The 14,649-nt window shown below is 48.1% G+C and overlaps 1 protein-coding gene across 8 annotated transcripts in view; it reads right to left on the minus strand.

Annotated features, from left to right (window-relative positions):
• SLC29A2 (solute carrier family 29 member 2) overlaps window positions 1-13,559 on the minus strand; it is a 37,498-nt gene extending 23,939 nt beyond the window's left edge. Inside the window, exons 1-2 of one of the 8 annotated variants that reach the window (XM_077328675.1) lie at window positions 13,500-13,559; window positions 227-330 (exon numbers count right to left, since the gene is read on the minus strand). In XM_077328675.1, coding sequence (XP_077184790.1) covers window positions 227-255 — 29 coding nt within the window. In that variant the 5' untranslated portion in view covers window positions 256-330; window positions 13,500-13,559. Of the gene's footprint in view, window positions 1-226; window positions 331-529; window positions 651-2,854; window positions 3,122-8,339; window positions 8,576-11,397; window positions 11,502-13,499 lie in introns of those variants that run through there. The other 7 variants (XM_077328685.1, XM_077328658.1, XM_077328652.1 and 4 more) reach the window with 7 other exon arrangements.
• Between the last annotated feature and the right edge of the window lie 1,090 nt (window positions 13,560-14,649).

The following is a 14,649-nucleotide window of genomic DNA, read 5'->3' on the forward strand; positions in this document are numbered from 1 at the left end:
TCTGACAAAGTGTGTTGTTGCACACAAAAGCTTACGCCTTGAATAAAACCTAGTCGGTTTTAAAAGTACCCCTGGACTCAAACTTTGCTCTGCTGCTTCAGACCAATAGAGCTACCCGCTTGAACACAAAAACAAACTGTTACTGTATACAGTGCAAATAATGCAGCGCAAACAATCCCAAAGTCAATCCCTCCCAAGGTAGATCTAATGCAACTCTATTACTCACGAGTCCTTTGGTGTTCCCTGAGAGGCCATCGGGAAAGGTTTATCCCTGTGCGGGAGGCAGTTCACAGTGTGGGAGTCTCGCCTCTTGTCAAATTACAGCTGCACCTAGAAGGCAAAAATGGAAGAGCTAACAGCAAGTCTTACCCGAGGGGATGGAAAAATCAATTTCACGGCTGCCTCTGAGCACTTGAGAACTTGAGCAGGTAGGTGCCTGCTCATTCTTGGGATAACTGGAGAGCCAGCCTGCTAAAAACCCAGTTGGAAGGACAAGAAAGAGCACCAAAGGATGCCATCTGGAACCCACCTCCCTAGAAGTCCAGCCCAGCAGTGTTGGCACAAGTCTTTTCGGAAACTCAGCTTCTTAATCTCAGCTGCAACTGTTCACAGAGCAGAGAAATGTACTCCGTGCTTGCTCAGAAACACCCTTCTGAGCTACTATATTAGAGAGCTGAGTCCAGATAGTCAAACCCAGGGCTGACTCCTGATTGGTTAATCCTCTTTGCCCATCTGTCTTCAATAGTTCAAACAGAAGCCCAAGAACAACATCACAAAAATCACAAGGAAGCTAGAGTTCTAAACCCTGCTCTTTTTGACAGTCAGAGCTCAGTTCACCAGAAGTATGACGTGTTCACCCAGTAGGCATCACTTCACGTGTGTGACAAAGGGTACTACTGTGTGACAGTAGGCATCACTTCACGTGTGTGCCTCGCAGATGCTTAAGCTGGAACACATATTGTTAGTCTTGGAACTGCCACTGGGCTCTTGTTTGATTTTGACACATCAAACTGACAAGGCTAACCTGCTGGAATCATTCATGTTGAAATGCATGTTGGCCTACATTTAAATCCTGATGGCATAAAACTGGGCAGAGAAGAGTTAGAGAAACCCTTTGAAAAACAGGGTGGTTTTGCAATGACAAAAAAGAGAAGCCCAGATATAGATAATTTCTTAGAATAAGAGGCGGAAATCCAAATGTTGCCTCAGCAGTTGCATTGGAAAAAGTAACCCTTGGCCCACACGTTTACACACAACTCACATAGGCAGGGCACAGTCACAACGCTTATACCACCAAAAAAAAAGGATTTTAGAAGATATTCCAAAGATCACAAAATGTGCATTCACTGCCTCTTAAAAAGCCAGCCCAACTGCAGGCATCTTTGGAAGGGGCTTTATCCTTCTGGCTTGAATTAGTAATGTTTTGTCTCTTGTAAGTCACCCTGAGCCACAAGGAAAGGCAGGATATAAATATTTCCAGAAAGAAAGGAATAGTTATATTTGGGGTTGTACTATCAAGTGGTGGCGTGTAATGAATAGCCTCATCAAGGATTGTGAAAGATCCTCACTTTATATACAATTATCTAAAATGTTTAATATTTAGGACACTAAGGACCAGAAGGGCAGAAAAAATTCTTTGAGGCCTTTTATCTTTCTTAAGCAGGCCCTGGTCCAGGTGAGCACTTCCAGTATCCAGTGAGTGTCCTATAGGAGCCAGCCTTTCCCCAAAGTATACTGAGGTGGCTTCACATTTCATAGCATTATATGTTAAGGAACCTACTGTTTATTTAATATTTCTTTTCCTGTATTTTATGTATTTTATGTATGCTGCTCTATTAATGCTCACCATTGATAAAGGCAGCCACGCTGAAACGTGCCTGGTCAGTGGAGGCATTAGTACGAATTTACACAGGGATTTTAATGAGGCTATACTCTAAACCTTGGGTTTTTAATTTCAATAAATATTAATGTTCAATTTTATATCACATTCTACCCTATAGAGCAGTGATTCTCAACCTTCCTAATGCCGTGACCCTTTAATACAGTTCCTCATGTTGCGGTGACCCCCAGCCATAAAATTAAGCAAGTGTTCTTTCACAGAAATTAACCCAAAACTGACCAATGGCATGAAGATCCATTATTCATGATTGTATATAAATTGTATATAAATTGGCAGGCGCCTTCAGGAGCAGTGGCAACAGTGGGGGCCCCCTCCCCCCGGCCAAGCTGCTCGCCCTGCCATGATCCCTGTGAAAGGGTCATTCGACCCCCAAAGGGGTCCCAAACCCCAGGTTGAGAACCACTGCTATAGAGGCTTAAGCACATTTTCCATATTTTGACCCTTTCTGGGGGACGGGGACTTCTTGACTTGGGTCAGGATATTTTCTCCTTTTTGTTGTGCACATAAAAACACAACATCTGAACATGTGCAGAATTACCTCCTTTACTGATTATAAGCAACTGAGGAACACATTGAATCTGGAAACCAAGAGGATTGGCAAATTTGCCTACGAACATAAACCTTGTAGGATCAAATGAATGGTCCGCTTAGTCCAGCGTATGTTTCCTACCATGGCTAGCCAGACTCCCCAGACGACCTGGAATGGGGTCACAAACTTCTCCCTATGGCTGCTCCCCAGCAAACAAGCCACTGTAACAAACAACTACTGCATTTGTCCAGCCCTTTCCAAAAATTAAACAGAGCTTCATATTTCTGTGGAAACCCATTACGCAAGATCTTCCTGGACAGTTACCACTCACTCACATCTGATATTTATGTAAAATCAGGATTTTTGTCTTCAGTGTGCAGCACTTGACACCGAATCTCATTTGCCACTTTGCTGCACCCACTCACCCACTACAGAAGGATCCTCTTGGAATCACAATCTACATTGCTTTCTCCCATCCTGAATAACTTGGCACCTTCTGCAGACTTTTCACTGCTCACCCCCATCAGCAGCGAACAAATTTAAATAGAACTGGTCCCACCACATCTCCTTGGAGAATCCTGTCCCTCCATTGCAGGAACTCATCCGTAGATTCTTTCTCCCTGTTTTCTACCCTTCAGCCAGCTACTAATCCATGTGAGAATCTGTCCTCTGATCCTAGGCGTGCTGCGTTTACTCAAGGAGTCTTGGGTGATGGACTTTGTCAAAAGCTTTTCAGAAACCCAGCATTCACTCCTGCCCATATATTTGTTAACCTATTTAAACAACCTCCCTGGAAAATGGCGTGTTGACTGTTCCTTGGGAGAATGGGCTCCTTTCCTGACTAAATAATTTTATCCTTTATCTAAATGCTAGGCAAACCAGCCTGTACCTTCCTGGATACTGCCTCTCCCCCTCCTCCACACACCCCTTTCAAAAAATCAGTGTTACTTACATTTTTATTTTCTGCCTGCCAACAAAGAGGACAATTTCACTATTGCCAGGAGACCTACAGGTCTGGGTTCTTTAAAAACCTTCTTGAATGTGTATGTCATTAGAACCCAATTTCTAACCAGCCCTGTATTATCTTCTCATCCTCTCGATTTAACTGAGACACCCACCTCGAAGAAAAGCAGTTCCAACTTGTGACAGTTCCAGTTCCTTTGCTTCGGACACCTTTTGGACACAGAGGCAAGCAATTCATACAGCTTCACTATACTTTCCCTGTCACCTTTTAGCAAATCTTTGATCGCCTGACAGTCCGTCTGCTACTCTGGCCAATCTCTCGTGTCTCCCATATTTAAAGGAATTCGTATTGTCTTAAGGCAGGCTCTGTCAGCCAGGTTTCATGACACCCTGGGGTTTGCGGAATGGTTTCCTGAATGGGTGGGAGTTAATTATTTTTAAATATATATATTTTTTAATTTGTTAAACATTTATCATATGAAATGACTATATATGATCATGTCGACCTGCCTCTCCATCCCAAAATGGGCAATGATGGGCCTGTGGGGGGGCGGGAAGGGTAGGGGTCATGCTTCCCAACCATATTGTGCATGATTGCACCACTTCTGGGGTTAGGAGTGTGGACTTCTAATCTAGCCAGCTAGGTTTGATTCTGCACTCCCCCACATGCAGCCAGCTGGCTGACCTTGGGCTCGCCACAGCACTGATAAAGCTGTTCCAACCAAGCAGTAATATCAGGGCTCTCTCAGTCTCACCTACCTCACAAGGTGGTTGTTGTGGGGAGAGGAAAGGGAAGGGAATTGTAAGCCACTTTGAGACTCCTTCGGGTAGAGAAAAGCGGCATATAAGAACTAACTTCTTCTATCTCACAGGGTGTCTTTTGTGGGGAGAGGAAAAGGAAGGCGCTCCATCTAATCTAATAAATAAATAAATATAAAGATTATTCTTATGAGTTCTGATCAGAGGGCCGATAATACTAGGGACGTATTAAATTGCTTTCTGGGCCTGCTATGTCCACCAATAGTAATTCTTTGGTGAGATTTATTCCTTTTATGTATTCTAGTTTATCAGACTCTTTGCTTTCTTTGGCATGCAGAGCTGCACTCCTCTCAAAATACCCTTCCCTGGCCTTTCTAGAAAGTTTATATCCAGGGATGACCATGACTCATTGATTCCCTCCCCCTTCCTCCATGCTTCTGAAAGGCAGTCTTTACAAAAAGCATGCCCATTCTCCCATGTTCCCTCAGAGGCCTCCAGTACATGCATAGAAACACCTGTGCCTTGTTTCCCTTGCCAAGATTTCCTGGCAACCATATTTTCCCTCCCACAGCCCTTTTGGCTTTTTTTAAGTGGCTGTTATTTTCTGGCTTATGCTCACTGTAAAATTTAGAGGACGCTAAACATTTACCTCTTTATCCCTTATGGGTGAATCATCCTGAACCAAGGTTCCCCAGCTGCTGTTGACTTTTCCACAGGAAAACGTGCAACCTTTTGGAGACTTAAATGCCAGAAGGTGGGCTCCATCTCTGCTCAAGAGAGGGACGTCTGCTGTGTGCAGGGTCTGCTTCTCGATATAAGTTTGCACATGCATGCTGGATCTGATAACCTCTTCAAGTATTTAAAAGGCTGCCATATTGAGGATGGAGCAGAGTTGTTCCCTCTTTCCCCGGAAGGATGGACAAGAACCAATGAGATGAAATCGATGCAAAAGAAATTCCGTCTAAACATCCGGAAGAAGTTCCTGACAGAGCGGTTTCTCAGTGGAACAGGTTTCCTAGGGAGGTGGTGGGTTCTCCATCTTTGGAAATTTTTAAACAGAGGCTGGATAGCCATCGGACGGAGAGGCTGATTCTGTGAAGGCTCAAGGGGTGGCAGGTGACAGTGGATGAGTGATAGTGGTGTGGCACTGTGAGTGTCCTGCACAGTGCAGGGGGTTGGACTAGATGACCCAGGAGGTCCCTTCAAACTCTATTCTATAATTCTATGCCCAGCATGGAATAGATACTATTTTCCAAATAATTGTACCTGGGAGGCCTTGGATGGTTATTGGTTTGTAAGACATTCCCTTCTACGGCCACACAGCTACACTTCCCAAGGCTGCTGGAGCCACCATGCACTACAATAGCCAAGTCCTCCTCTACACAGGCCATCTGAATTGCGTACAATGTCTGCCACCTTTCCACCTGACAGGCACGTCACCACAATCAGAAATCAATTACAGACAAGCCTTTGCACTGTTACCAGCCCCACAAAGGAATTTTATATATTGTTTTTAAGGGTATGGTTGGGGATTTTATTGTAGTTTATTCATTCTTGTAAGCCGCCACAAGACATTTGTGAGTGGCGGTATATAAATATAATGAATGAATGAATGAATGAATGAATGAATGAATGAATGAATGAATGAATGAATGAATGAATGAATGAATGAATGAATGAATGATACATTTGTTGGACTGAGTCTCTGAAAGTCCTCAGATTGTATCCCTACGTCAGCTGTACCACAATCACGCATGAGCTGTGGGGTTGTATCTCCTTAATTCTTCAAGATGCAGCACTTTATTGGAAACATGTTGCATGTGCAGGAGGAGCTTCTGCTTTCACCTTTTGCTATTTATTTGTTTATTTTTAAATTACATTTATATCCTGTCATTTCCAGCACAGTTGGCTCACGGGGGATCCAACAATTCATATAAAACCAATACAACAATAAAAACACCCACCCTCCCCTCCCACCCCCTTTACCTCTCACCCCACACCGTCCCACAGCTCACCCTCCCTCCGCCAACCATATACCCAGGAAGATGACAATATGGCATTCCAGTGGAGGGGCTAGATTGTCCTTCACGTTTGCTCCACCTGACCTCAACCAAAGGCCTGCCGGTGTCATGTGCCTGATCTTTTCCCTTTAGACCTCCCCCCCTGAGTTCTCCTGGTGGGAGGTGGTTTCTTTATTCCTGTGTTTGATTTCCCTCTCTTGGATGCCTATTACTATATGCTTGCTGGGTGGAAGTGTGAAGTTCCTTCTCTATCCCTGCGTCTTTGAAATGGTAAACAAGTATTTGTGTAGGCTAGCGAGGCCATCTGGCTAACTTTCTTAACCCTTTTCCAACCCAGCTAAGACCAAACAATATGATTTGTTGGAAAAATCTAAATGGGGAGCTGTACTTCAAGGAAACAAGGATTACGGGGGGGGGGGGGGCAGGGGCATAGTTGCAAAAGAAGTGGGAAATGGTCACCCTCCAAGATAGGGAGAACCTGAAACCCCCTGGCTTTATTAAGAGAGGCTCCCTCGAGCAACATGTAGTCAATTGTACTAGCTCTAATACCGGCCATAAATGTAAATTCACCCGAATAATCATTATTTAGTGATCCATTTAGTATAGATAAACTTAATTTATAGGCCATGGATGCCAAGCAAGCGCCTGCAAAGTTAGAGCATGGATCTTTGGATAGGCGGGGAAGTAAACGTTCTTTCTTGAGAAAGGTTTTCCCCACATCTTTAGAAGGTGGGGGATTCTGTGTCTGTATTAAAGGTATCCCCTGTGCAAGGTATCCCCTTGGGGTAACGCCTTCCAGCATTTTCATGGCAGACTCAATACGGGGTGGTTTGCCAGTGCCTTCTCCAGTCATTACCATTTACCCCCCAGCAAGCTGGGTACTCATTTTACCGACCTCGGAAGGATGGAAGGCTGAGTCAACCTTGAGCCGGCTGCTGGGATCGAACTCCCAGCCTCATGGGCAGATAGCTTCTGTATTACCCCAGTTCAAACCCAGAGCTCTGTCACAGTCAATTCTTCTTCTATTATTATTATTATTATTATTATTATTATTATTATTATTATTATTATTAATTGGATTTATATCCCGCCACTCCCCGTAGGCTCGTGGCGGGTCACAGCAGTCCTATCCCCATTAAAATACCCATTAAAAGACTTTAAAACAATCCCAACATGGCGGAACTTATTATTCCCACCCCTGCTATCAGAGCGGCAGGGAGGGTGGGGAGGAGATGCTAGGTACGTATTCCACGAGTTACCTCTGGCAAAGTGATCTTCTGTATGTCTCTTATTCAATAAACTAACTTTGGTTAAGTACCTGAGCCTTTAGTGTCTGCCATGTTAGGGGACAGAAAGGGACTTCACAGCAGTGCACGCCTGGGATCATGACACCTGGAGGAAGACCTCCACCTTGCAGGCCTATCCTGAGAAAGCCAGGAGCGCCTTGTCTTCTATGCACACCTGGCTGTGCCATGCAGGACACTGCCCCCCCCCCCCACTGGCTGGCTACCTGCATCGCTAGTTATGTCTTTAAAGTGTCACTACTTAAAAGCAACGTTGCTTTATTCCCATTATGGAGGTGTTCCCCCCCTCCCCCCAAAAAAGGTTTGTGTTGCCAAAGGCTCTACTGAACCGGCCTTCTGGCCCTGCTGCTGAACTTGCACCGAGGCCTGACTCACCGGCCCCTCTTATCTTACTGGGACTCTGTCACAAGGGCTCTTTGTGTTTGCGGGACTGCATTTTAGACAGAGCCACGTTGGAACCAAGTGACCTGAAAACTCTACTCTTCCTTTCCCTGAGAATAGGAAATTTGACGAGGAGGAGTCAGATAAGACGCCAGAAGAAGCGTTCGGCCAGGGTATGATGCCGCCCTCTCCTCTATTTGCAGCCATCTGGGTGACCTTGGGCCAGTGACAGCTCTCTTGCTGCTGTTCTCGCACGGCAGTTCGGGCAGAGCTCTCTCATCCAGGCTGCCAGCAGTGGGGAGAGGCAGGGAAGGCGAGCCTAAGCCGCTGGGAGACTCCTTCGAGGAGTGAAAAGCGGGGTATAAAACCCAACGCCGCCGCTTCATCCTACAACCCCCACAACCCCGGCGTTCCAGGCCCTGCGCCACAGCTCGGTGCCAAGCGCAGCGCATCCGCCTGCCCCGCGGGGAAGCGACACTCACCGCCTCGGGCCCGCCGGCTCCATCCCGCAAAGCGGCTCGAGCGCGCGTCCTTGCAGAGTCCCGCCGCGGCCGGGGAGGAGCGCCGCCTTGGAGTCTGCGCGCCCGGGAACTGCTGGGAAGGAGGAGGCGGCGGCGGCGGCCTCGGGCAGGCCTCTCGCCACCTGGCTGCGGGGAGACGCCCCTGCGGGGACGAAGCTCCCTCCGGCCTGGAAGGGGCGAGCAAGAACGGCACGGGACGCGCGCGGAGCACTTTCCCCTCGCCCCTCGTTCACACGTGCACTTACGTGCACGTGTGAACGAGGGGCGAGGGGAAAGTGCTCCGCGCGCGTCGCGCGCCGTTCTTCTTGCGAGTCTCCAGGGGGTGGCGGGAGGGCGCCTGCGATTACAACGGGCTTCCCGGGAGAAGGCAGCAGCTGCCTTGGCAGGCGGACTCTGGTCTTATACCCCGCTGAGGTCTCCTCTCCCCAGGCGCCGCCTCCAAAGTCTCTGGAACTCGCAACCGTACTGTCGGCTGCCCACGGTCGCTGAAGGAGTTTGAATTCCGCCTAGGGAGCAGCAGTCTGCTTTTGGGGGCGTCCATCCCAGGAGGGACAGGCGGGTGTGACTCCACCTCACCAGACCCTCTGCGCAACCAGTTCTCAAGCAGTGCCGGAGGTTGCACAAGCTGCCTGAGCATCTTTTGCCACATGGATCCCTAATGCCTTGACCCTTTAATACAGTTCATCATGTTGTGGTGTCCCCCAACCATAAAATTATGCAAGGGTTCTTTCTCAGAAATTAAACCGAAACTGACCAATGACGTGAAGATCCATTGTTCATGATTGTATATAAATTGTTTTTTTTTCCTGGGGTTTCTCAGTTCAGTGCTGCCTCTTGTCCCACCATTCAGATCTCGCTCTTTTCCGCTGCATCAGACAGATGAATGCTCTATCTCCATCTACCCCGGCCAAGCTGCTTGCCCTGCCAAAACCCTTGTGAAAGGGTCGTTCGACCCCCAAGGGGGTCCCGATCCCCAGGTTGAGAACCACTGTGTGTAGAGGAATGCCTGAGCATATCCTCACCACCTGCTTCTAGGTTTCAAGGAATGCCACACTGCCCAATAGGGCTGCCAACACCTACATGGGGTTTGGACTGCACAAGAATTGTTTTCCCCCCATACCCTCTTTTTGCTACCCAAAGGAGTCTCAAAGCGGCTTACAATCTCCTTCCCTTTCCTCTCCCCACAACAACCGGTGAGGTAGATAGGGCTGAGAGAGCTCTTGAGAGAATTGCTCTAACAGGACAGTGACCAGCTCCAGATCTTCAAGATGGCTGCATGTGGAGGAGAAGTGACGAATCAAATCCGGCTCTCCACTCCAGAATAGAGGCTGCCATTTTTTATGAATACACCAAACTGGAACAGATCAGTTCCTCTGGAGGAAATGGCAGCTGCAGAAAACAAACTCTATGGTATACGGTAGAGTCTTGGGAAACCTGACCCTGCTGCAGGCATGACCTCCAAATCTCCAGGAATTTCCCAGGAAGCCCTGCTGCTCAGCTAGTCGTCTTCTCCTCACCTGTACACAGCAGCAGATCGGTTGTGGGTTGTCATGGCTAGAGAACCAGTCTGGGAAGACCCAGTTTCAAAACCCTGCCCCTCAGCCATGGAACTCACTGAGTGACCTGTGTCTAGTTACTTTCAGGGCCCTAACCTACCTTACTGGATTGTTGTTCAGAAGATAAAGTGGGGGAGAGCTTTTTGCAGCACCCTCAGCAAACACAAAGGCTGGGGTTAAAATGGGTTCAAATGGAATAAACATCTATTTGCAGGGCCAGCAAACATTCAGCCAGAGTGGCTTCTCCAATCCTAGGTTCACACCAGAAACTGGCTGAATTAGGGAGGGTCAGCTATCATTGGGAGAAAGGTGTGCTTTCCAGAGCAGGCTGCAGCAGCCCTGAGGGGGAACACTCTGCACAATCTCAGACATACTCTCCCAATGTTCCAGAGGTAATACACACACACATGTGTGTAAGGGGGGGGGGGGCGATTACATAGAGGAGTCCTTCATCTCGCTGGCATAATCCTTTATTGAAGCCCCTCATGTCTCTTTTGCCAGTCCCCATGTGGAAAACACCTCTGTACTCCATGCCTACATCAGTTTCAAGGCTGCTTAAGTTTCCAGATGTTCCGGCCAGGAACCTCTGGGGATAAGGGAAGCAGAAGAAGCTCTTTGCTGCCAAATTCTCAGCAGCTTCCCCAAATAGCATTTCCAGAATTCTTTTTTTTTTTAAGTCAGGGTGAAATCCTCGGGAGCAAGCCAGTTTCAACGTGCTTAAAACGTACCATGTGTGTTGCTGTCCTTGGCTGCTTTTTAGTGTTCTGCCGTGTCTTTGAACATTTTGTTCTAGAACTCTTCAGGAAAATGATAGGCAGCTCATTACTCTGCCCTGCAGATGCCAGTCGTTTTACTAGAGCAAACTAGAAGGGGTACTTTTGAGATGTTTCCTGAGGGCAGCAAAATTGCAGAGGATAAGCAAGAATGCCCTGACCTGGACGGCCCGGGCTAGTCCAATCTCATCAGAAGTACAAAAGTTGCTTGAAATCTGCTTTGCTGAACTTTGAGCCCCTCACTGCTTCTTATCTTTCTCCTCTCCTCCTTCCCCAGTCAAACAAGTTTGCACAGTCCTGGATGGAGATCAGAGCTTTTACGTAAAGCTTTTCTCAGGCTCATAGCTTAACTGGGAGCAACAGAACTGGTCAGTTCAACCCTATCAGTTTGCCAAACACCTTTCCTCCCTGCCCTGCTATTTTCGCATCTCAAGGCTCTCTTAGCCTCACCTACCTCACAGGGTATCTATTGTGGGGAGGGGGAAGGGAAGGGGATTATAAGCCGCTCTGAGAATCCTGGTAAAGAAAAGCGGCATATAAAAAACAGCTCTTCTTATCCAGGAAAACTTTGGGACAAACCCATATTTCCTGAAATAGCCTAAGGGCATTTCGGCACATCAGTAAAAATAGCGTTACACCAGCCAACTGGCGTAACACTAAATATTATTGCACCTCCCGGCCACTCCTCACCTTTGCTGTCTTGCTCTAGTCTTCCTCCTTTTCACGCTTCTCACCCTCCACATCTGCTGCTGAAAATTGCAGAACCAGGCAGCCAATCCCCTTTCTCCAAAGGTCTTGTGATGCCTGCTAATGCCTGCTTCTCTGTATAAATAAAAGGGTAAGGGCTAGGTGGGCAGAGAGTGGGCGGGGCCTGTCTGAGGCATAGCCCAATCACGCCTCCCAATTGGGCCGTGCCTCTGACAGGCCTTGCCCACCCAGGACTTTGGCCCAATTGGGAGGTGCCACAAGTAAGTGGGGAGAGGGAAGCCTCCACTCCCGCTTTGTGGCCTCGCAGAGGCCTTCCTGGCCCATTGGTGAGTTGGGGGAGGGGATGGCCTCCACTCCCCCCAGGGCCAGGAAGACCCTCTGCAGCCTCGCAGGGGCCACGGACAGCCTTCCTGGCCCACTGGTAAGTGTGAGGGGTGGGGAGGGGAAAGGCTGCCCTCTCTCCAGGGGGCTTCTTGCCACAACAGGAGCCCCAAGGGGGGTGGGGAGCAAGGCCTTACCTTCCCCCTTCTGCTGGGAAGCCCGGGAGGGAGGGGGGAAGCCTTTCCTTCCCCTTTGGCCTGGGAAGCCCTCCAGACACCTTGCAGCGAGGTGGCTGGAGGCCTTCCTGGGCCAAGGGGTATTGGAAGCCAGCCCTCCCCCATTCTAGCGTCTGTTGTATCAGCTAAAACGGGCTTTTTTCCTAGGACTTCTATAAGGCGCTATGAATGTTCATCTCCAAACTACAGAGATCAGGTTTCCTGGCGGAAATGGCTGCTTTGGAAGGTGGACTCTGTTACTATTCCAGCCTTTCCCAGCCTTTTTATTGTTAAGGAACCCGTGAAACATTCTTCACGCTTTGAGAAACCCTGGAAGCGATGTTAGCAGGCCACACCTCCCTGCCACGCCTCCGGAAGTCACGTGTCACCAGAAATGACATTACCCAGACACTCCCACCGGATGTAACATCACGTTCCATTCCCTGCCCTCCCCAAACACCAGAAGTGGCCCAGCGGCCTGCTCTGATGGACTCGGAAAAGGGCTGGAGCATCTGCTGCTCTGTCGCCCCCTGCCGCCTCCCCCCAATGCAATTAAGTTAAAATGAGAGTAATTACCTCTCTGGACTCCAGTCGCTACTATGTGTGACAAAACTCAGCCAGAAAGGATTTGTGTGGCTGGGCCCCTCCCCTTTCCACCCCCTCCAGACCCATGATTAGCCACTGGGAGGGGGGGGAGACAAGTCAACATCCATATATGGTCATATCATTCGATAATTTTTTAAAAAGAAAAATACATTTAAAATTAATTAACTTCCACCCAATCAGCAAAACCCTCCTGGGTCCTTTGAGAAACCCCAGGGTTTCATGAAACCCCTGTTGAGAAAGCCTGTATTATACCCTACTGAAGTTGTATTCGGGATCCACCCCCAAATATCTCAACCCAGAACGGGCAACCCTAACTCGATGGTATCACATCCCTGTTTGGCTTCCTCCCTTGCCTAAACTCCACCTTTCTCGGACGCGGTCCCTAAATCTCTGCAAATCCCGACCAGCACTTGGCAGCCCTCCTAGGGAAGCCGCTGCCTGCTGTATCTTCAAACCTGGCTTGAGCTGCAGAGATCTGCAGGTGAGGAGGTGTGTCATGGCTCAGAGATCTGTGGGATCCACCCATGTCTTTGGATCTGGGCCGTGTTAAAGGCAGGTTTGAAAAACCGCACTTCATAAGGCAGCCATCACTCAGCTTCAGAAACAAAGGTGGTGAAATGTCTCAAAATGCGCAGATCTGAGAAATACTTTAACTGCAGGTGAGACCTGGGGATCCCCTGGAATCATAGCTCATCTCCAGACTAAAAGAGATCAGTTCCCCTGGAGTAAATGGCTCCTGGGGAGGGTGCACTCCATAGCATTAGATTTCACTGAGGTCCCTCCCCACCACAAATCTCACCCACTCCCGGCTCCAGCCTCAAAATCTCCAGGTCTTTCCTAACCCAGAGCTGGCAACCCTAACTTTAACTGAAAGCAGAGATAGTGATGAATTCTCCCTTAGCCAGGGCTACGGATTCGATATGCCCCCTCTCTTCTCCTTACCTTATTCATAGCTTCTGCACATTTTGATCTACTGTAGAGAAAAGGAAGTTCTTCTGGCGTTCGTCAGGTTTCGTTTCGTTTTCCCGCCAGGCAGACACGTCAGGAGGCGGAGAGAAGAGTATTGGTGTCTCAGCACCAGCAGAGGGCGCCAAGACGCCACGGATCCGACTTCAGAAAACGGTTCCGATTCGCTTCAGCCAAGCTTTTCAGGCTGGAGTCCGAATTCAGTTTTCTGGGCCTTCCTGACAGCGATTCAGGCTTCCTCTGCCCTCCCAAGAGCGTAAGGCCTCTTTAGGTTAGCGTGGATAAGGCATTTATTGATGTTAGATTTCTTTTGGCTAAGAAAAGTTTATTTATCTTTGACTGAACTACAAATTAGGAGGAGAAGAGTGAAAATTATGAGATGGAGTAAGACACCAACAGGAAGGAAGGCAGCATAAAAATCAGGTAAGATACCTTATAGTTTCTTCCAAAAATACATAATATACATGTATACCCTGTTTTTCTTCTGGGTGGAAACACTAAGCCATTGTTCTCCCTTCTTTCTACCCTCACAGCAATTACCCAATTCAGCAGCAACCAGCCCACAATAACTAAGGCACTATAGCAATTAGTTTAAGGTTAGTTTCTGGAAAGTGATGGTGATGTTAGTCTTGATGATCCTATGGCACAACCGCGGTCACGATTTCCGATCTTGCACCGCTTCTTTTAGTTGTGCAATGTTCTGACCGGTGTCCATTTTGATCGTATCTAACCACCGTGTTCTTTGTTGACCTGGTTTCCTTTTTCGATTGACCAATCCTAGTACAATTGCTTTCTCCATTGAGTTGAATCGCATGATACGGCCAAAGAAAGTGAGCTGGAGTTTTGTGATTTTGGCTACCAGTGACATACCAGGCTTTATGCAGTATAGGATTTCCTTGTTTGTGACTTTTGCCATCCATGGAACCTGCAGATGCCTTCTCCAGTATCAGAATTCAAATGAATGAATGGGGGCAGGTGGCAGGGCTCGGACCAAGAACTGTGTTTGCCAGGCCAGGTCTTCACCTCTCTTCCCAAAACCCTCCTTTTGAGTCAGCTTGGTGTAGTGGTTAGGAGCATGGTCTTCTAATCTGGCGAGCCTGGTTTAGATTCCCCACTCCTCCACCTG

This window comes from Paroedura picta, chromosome 1 (genome assembly GCF_049243985.1).
Source record: "Paroedura picta isolate Pp20150507F chromosome 1, Ppicta_v3.0, whole genome shotgun sequence".
NCBI lineage: Eukaryota > Metazoa > Chordata > Lepidosauria > Squamata > Gekkonidae > Paroedura > Paroedura picta.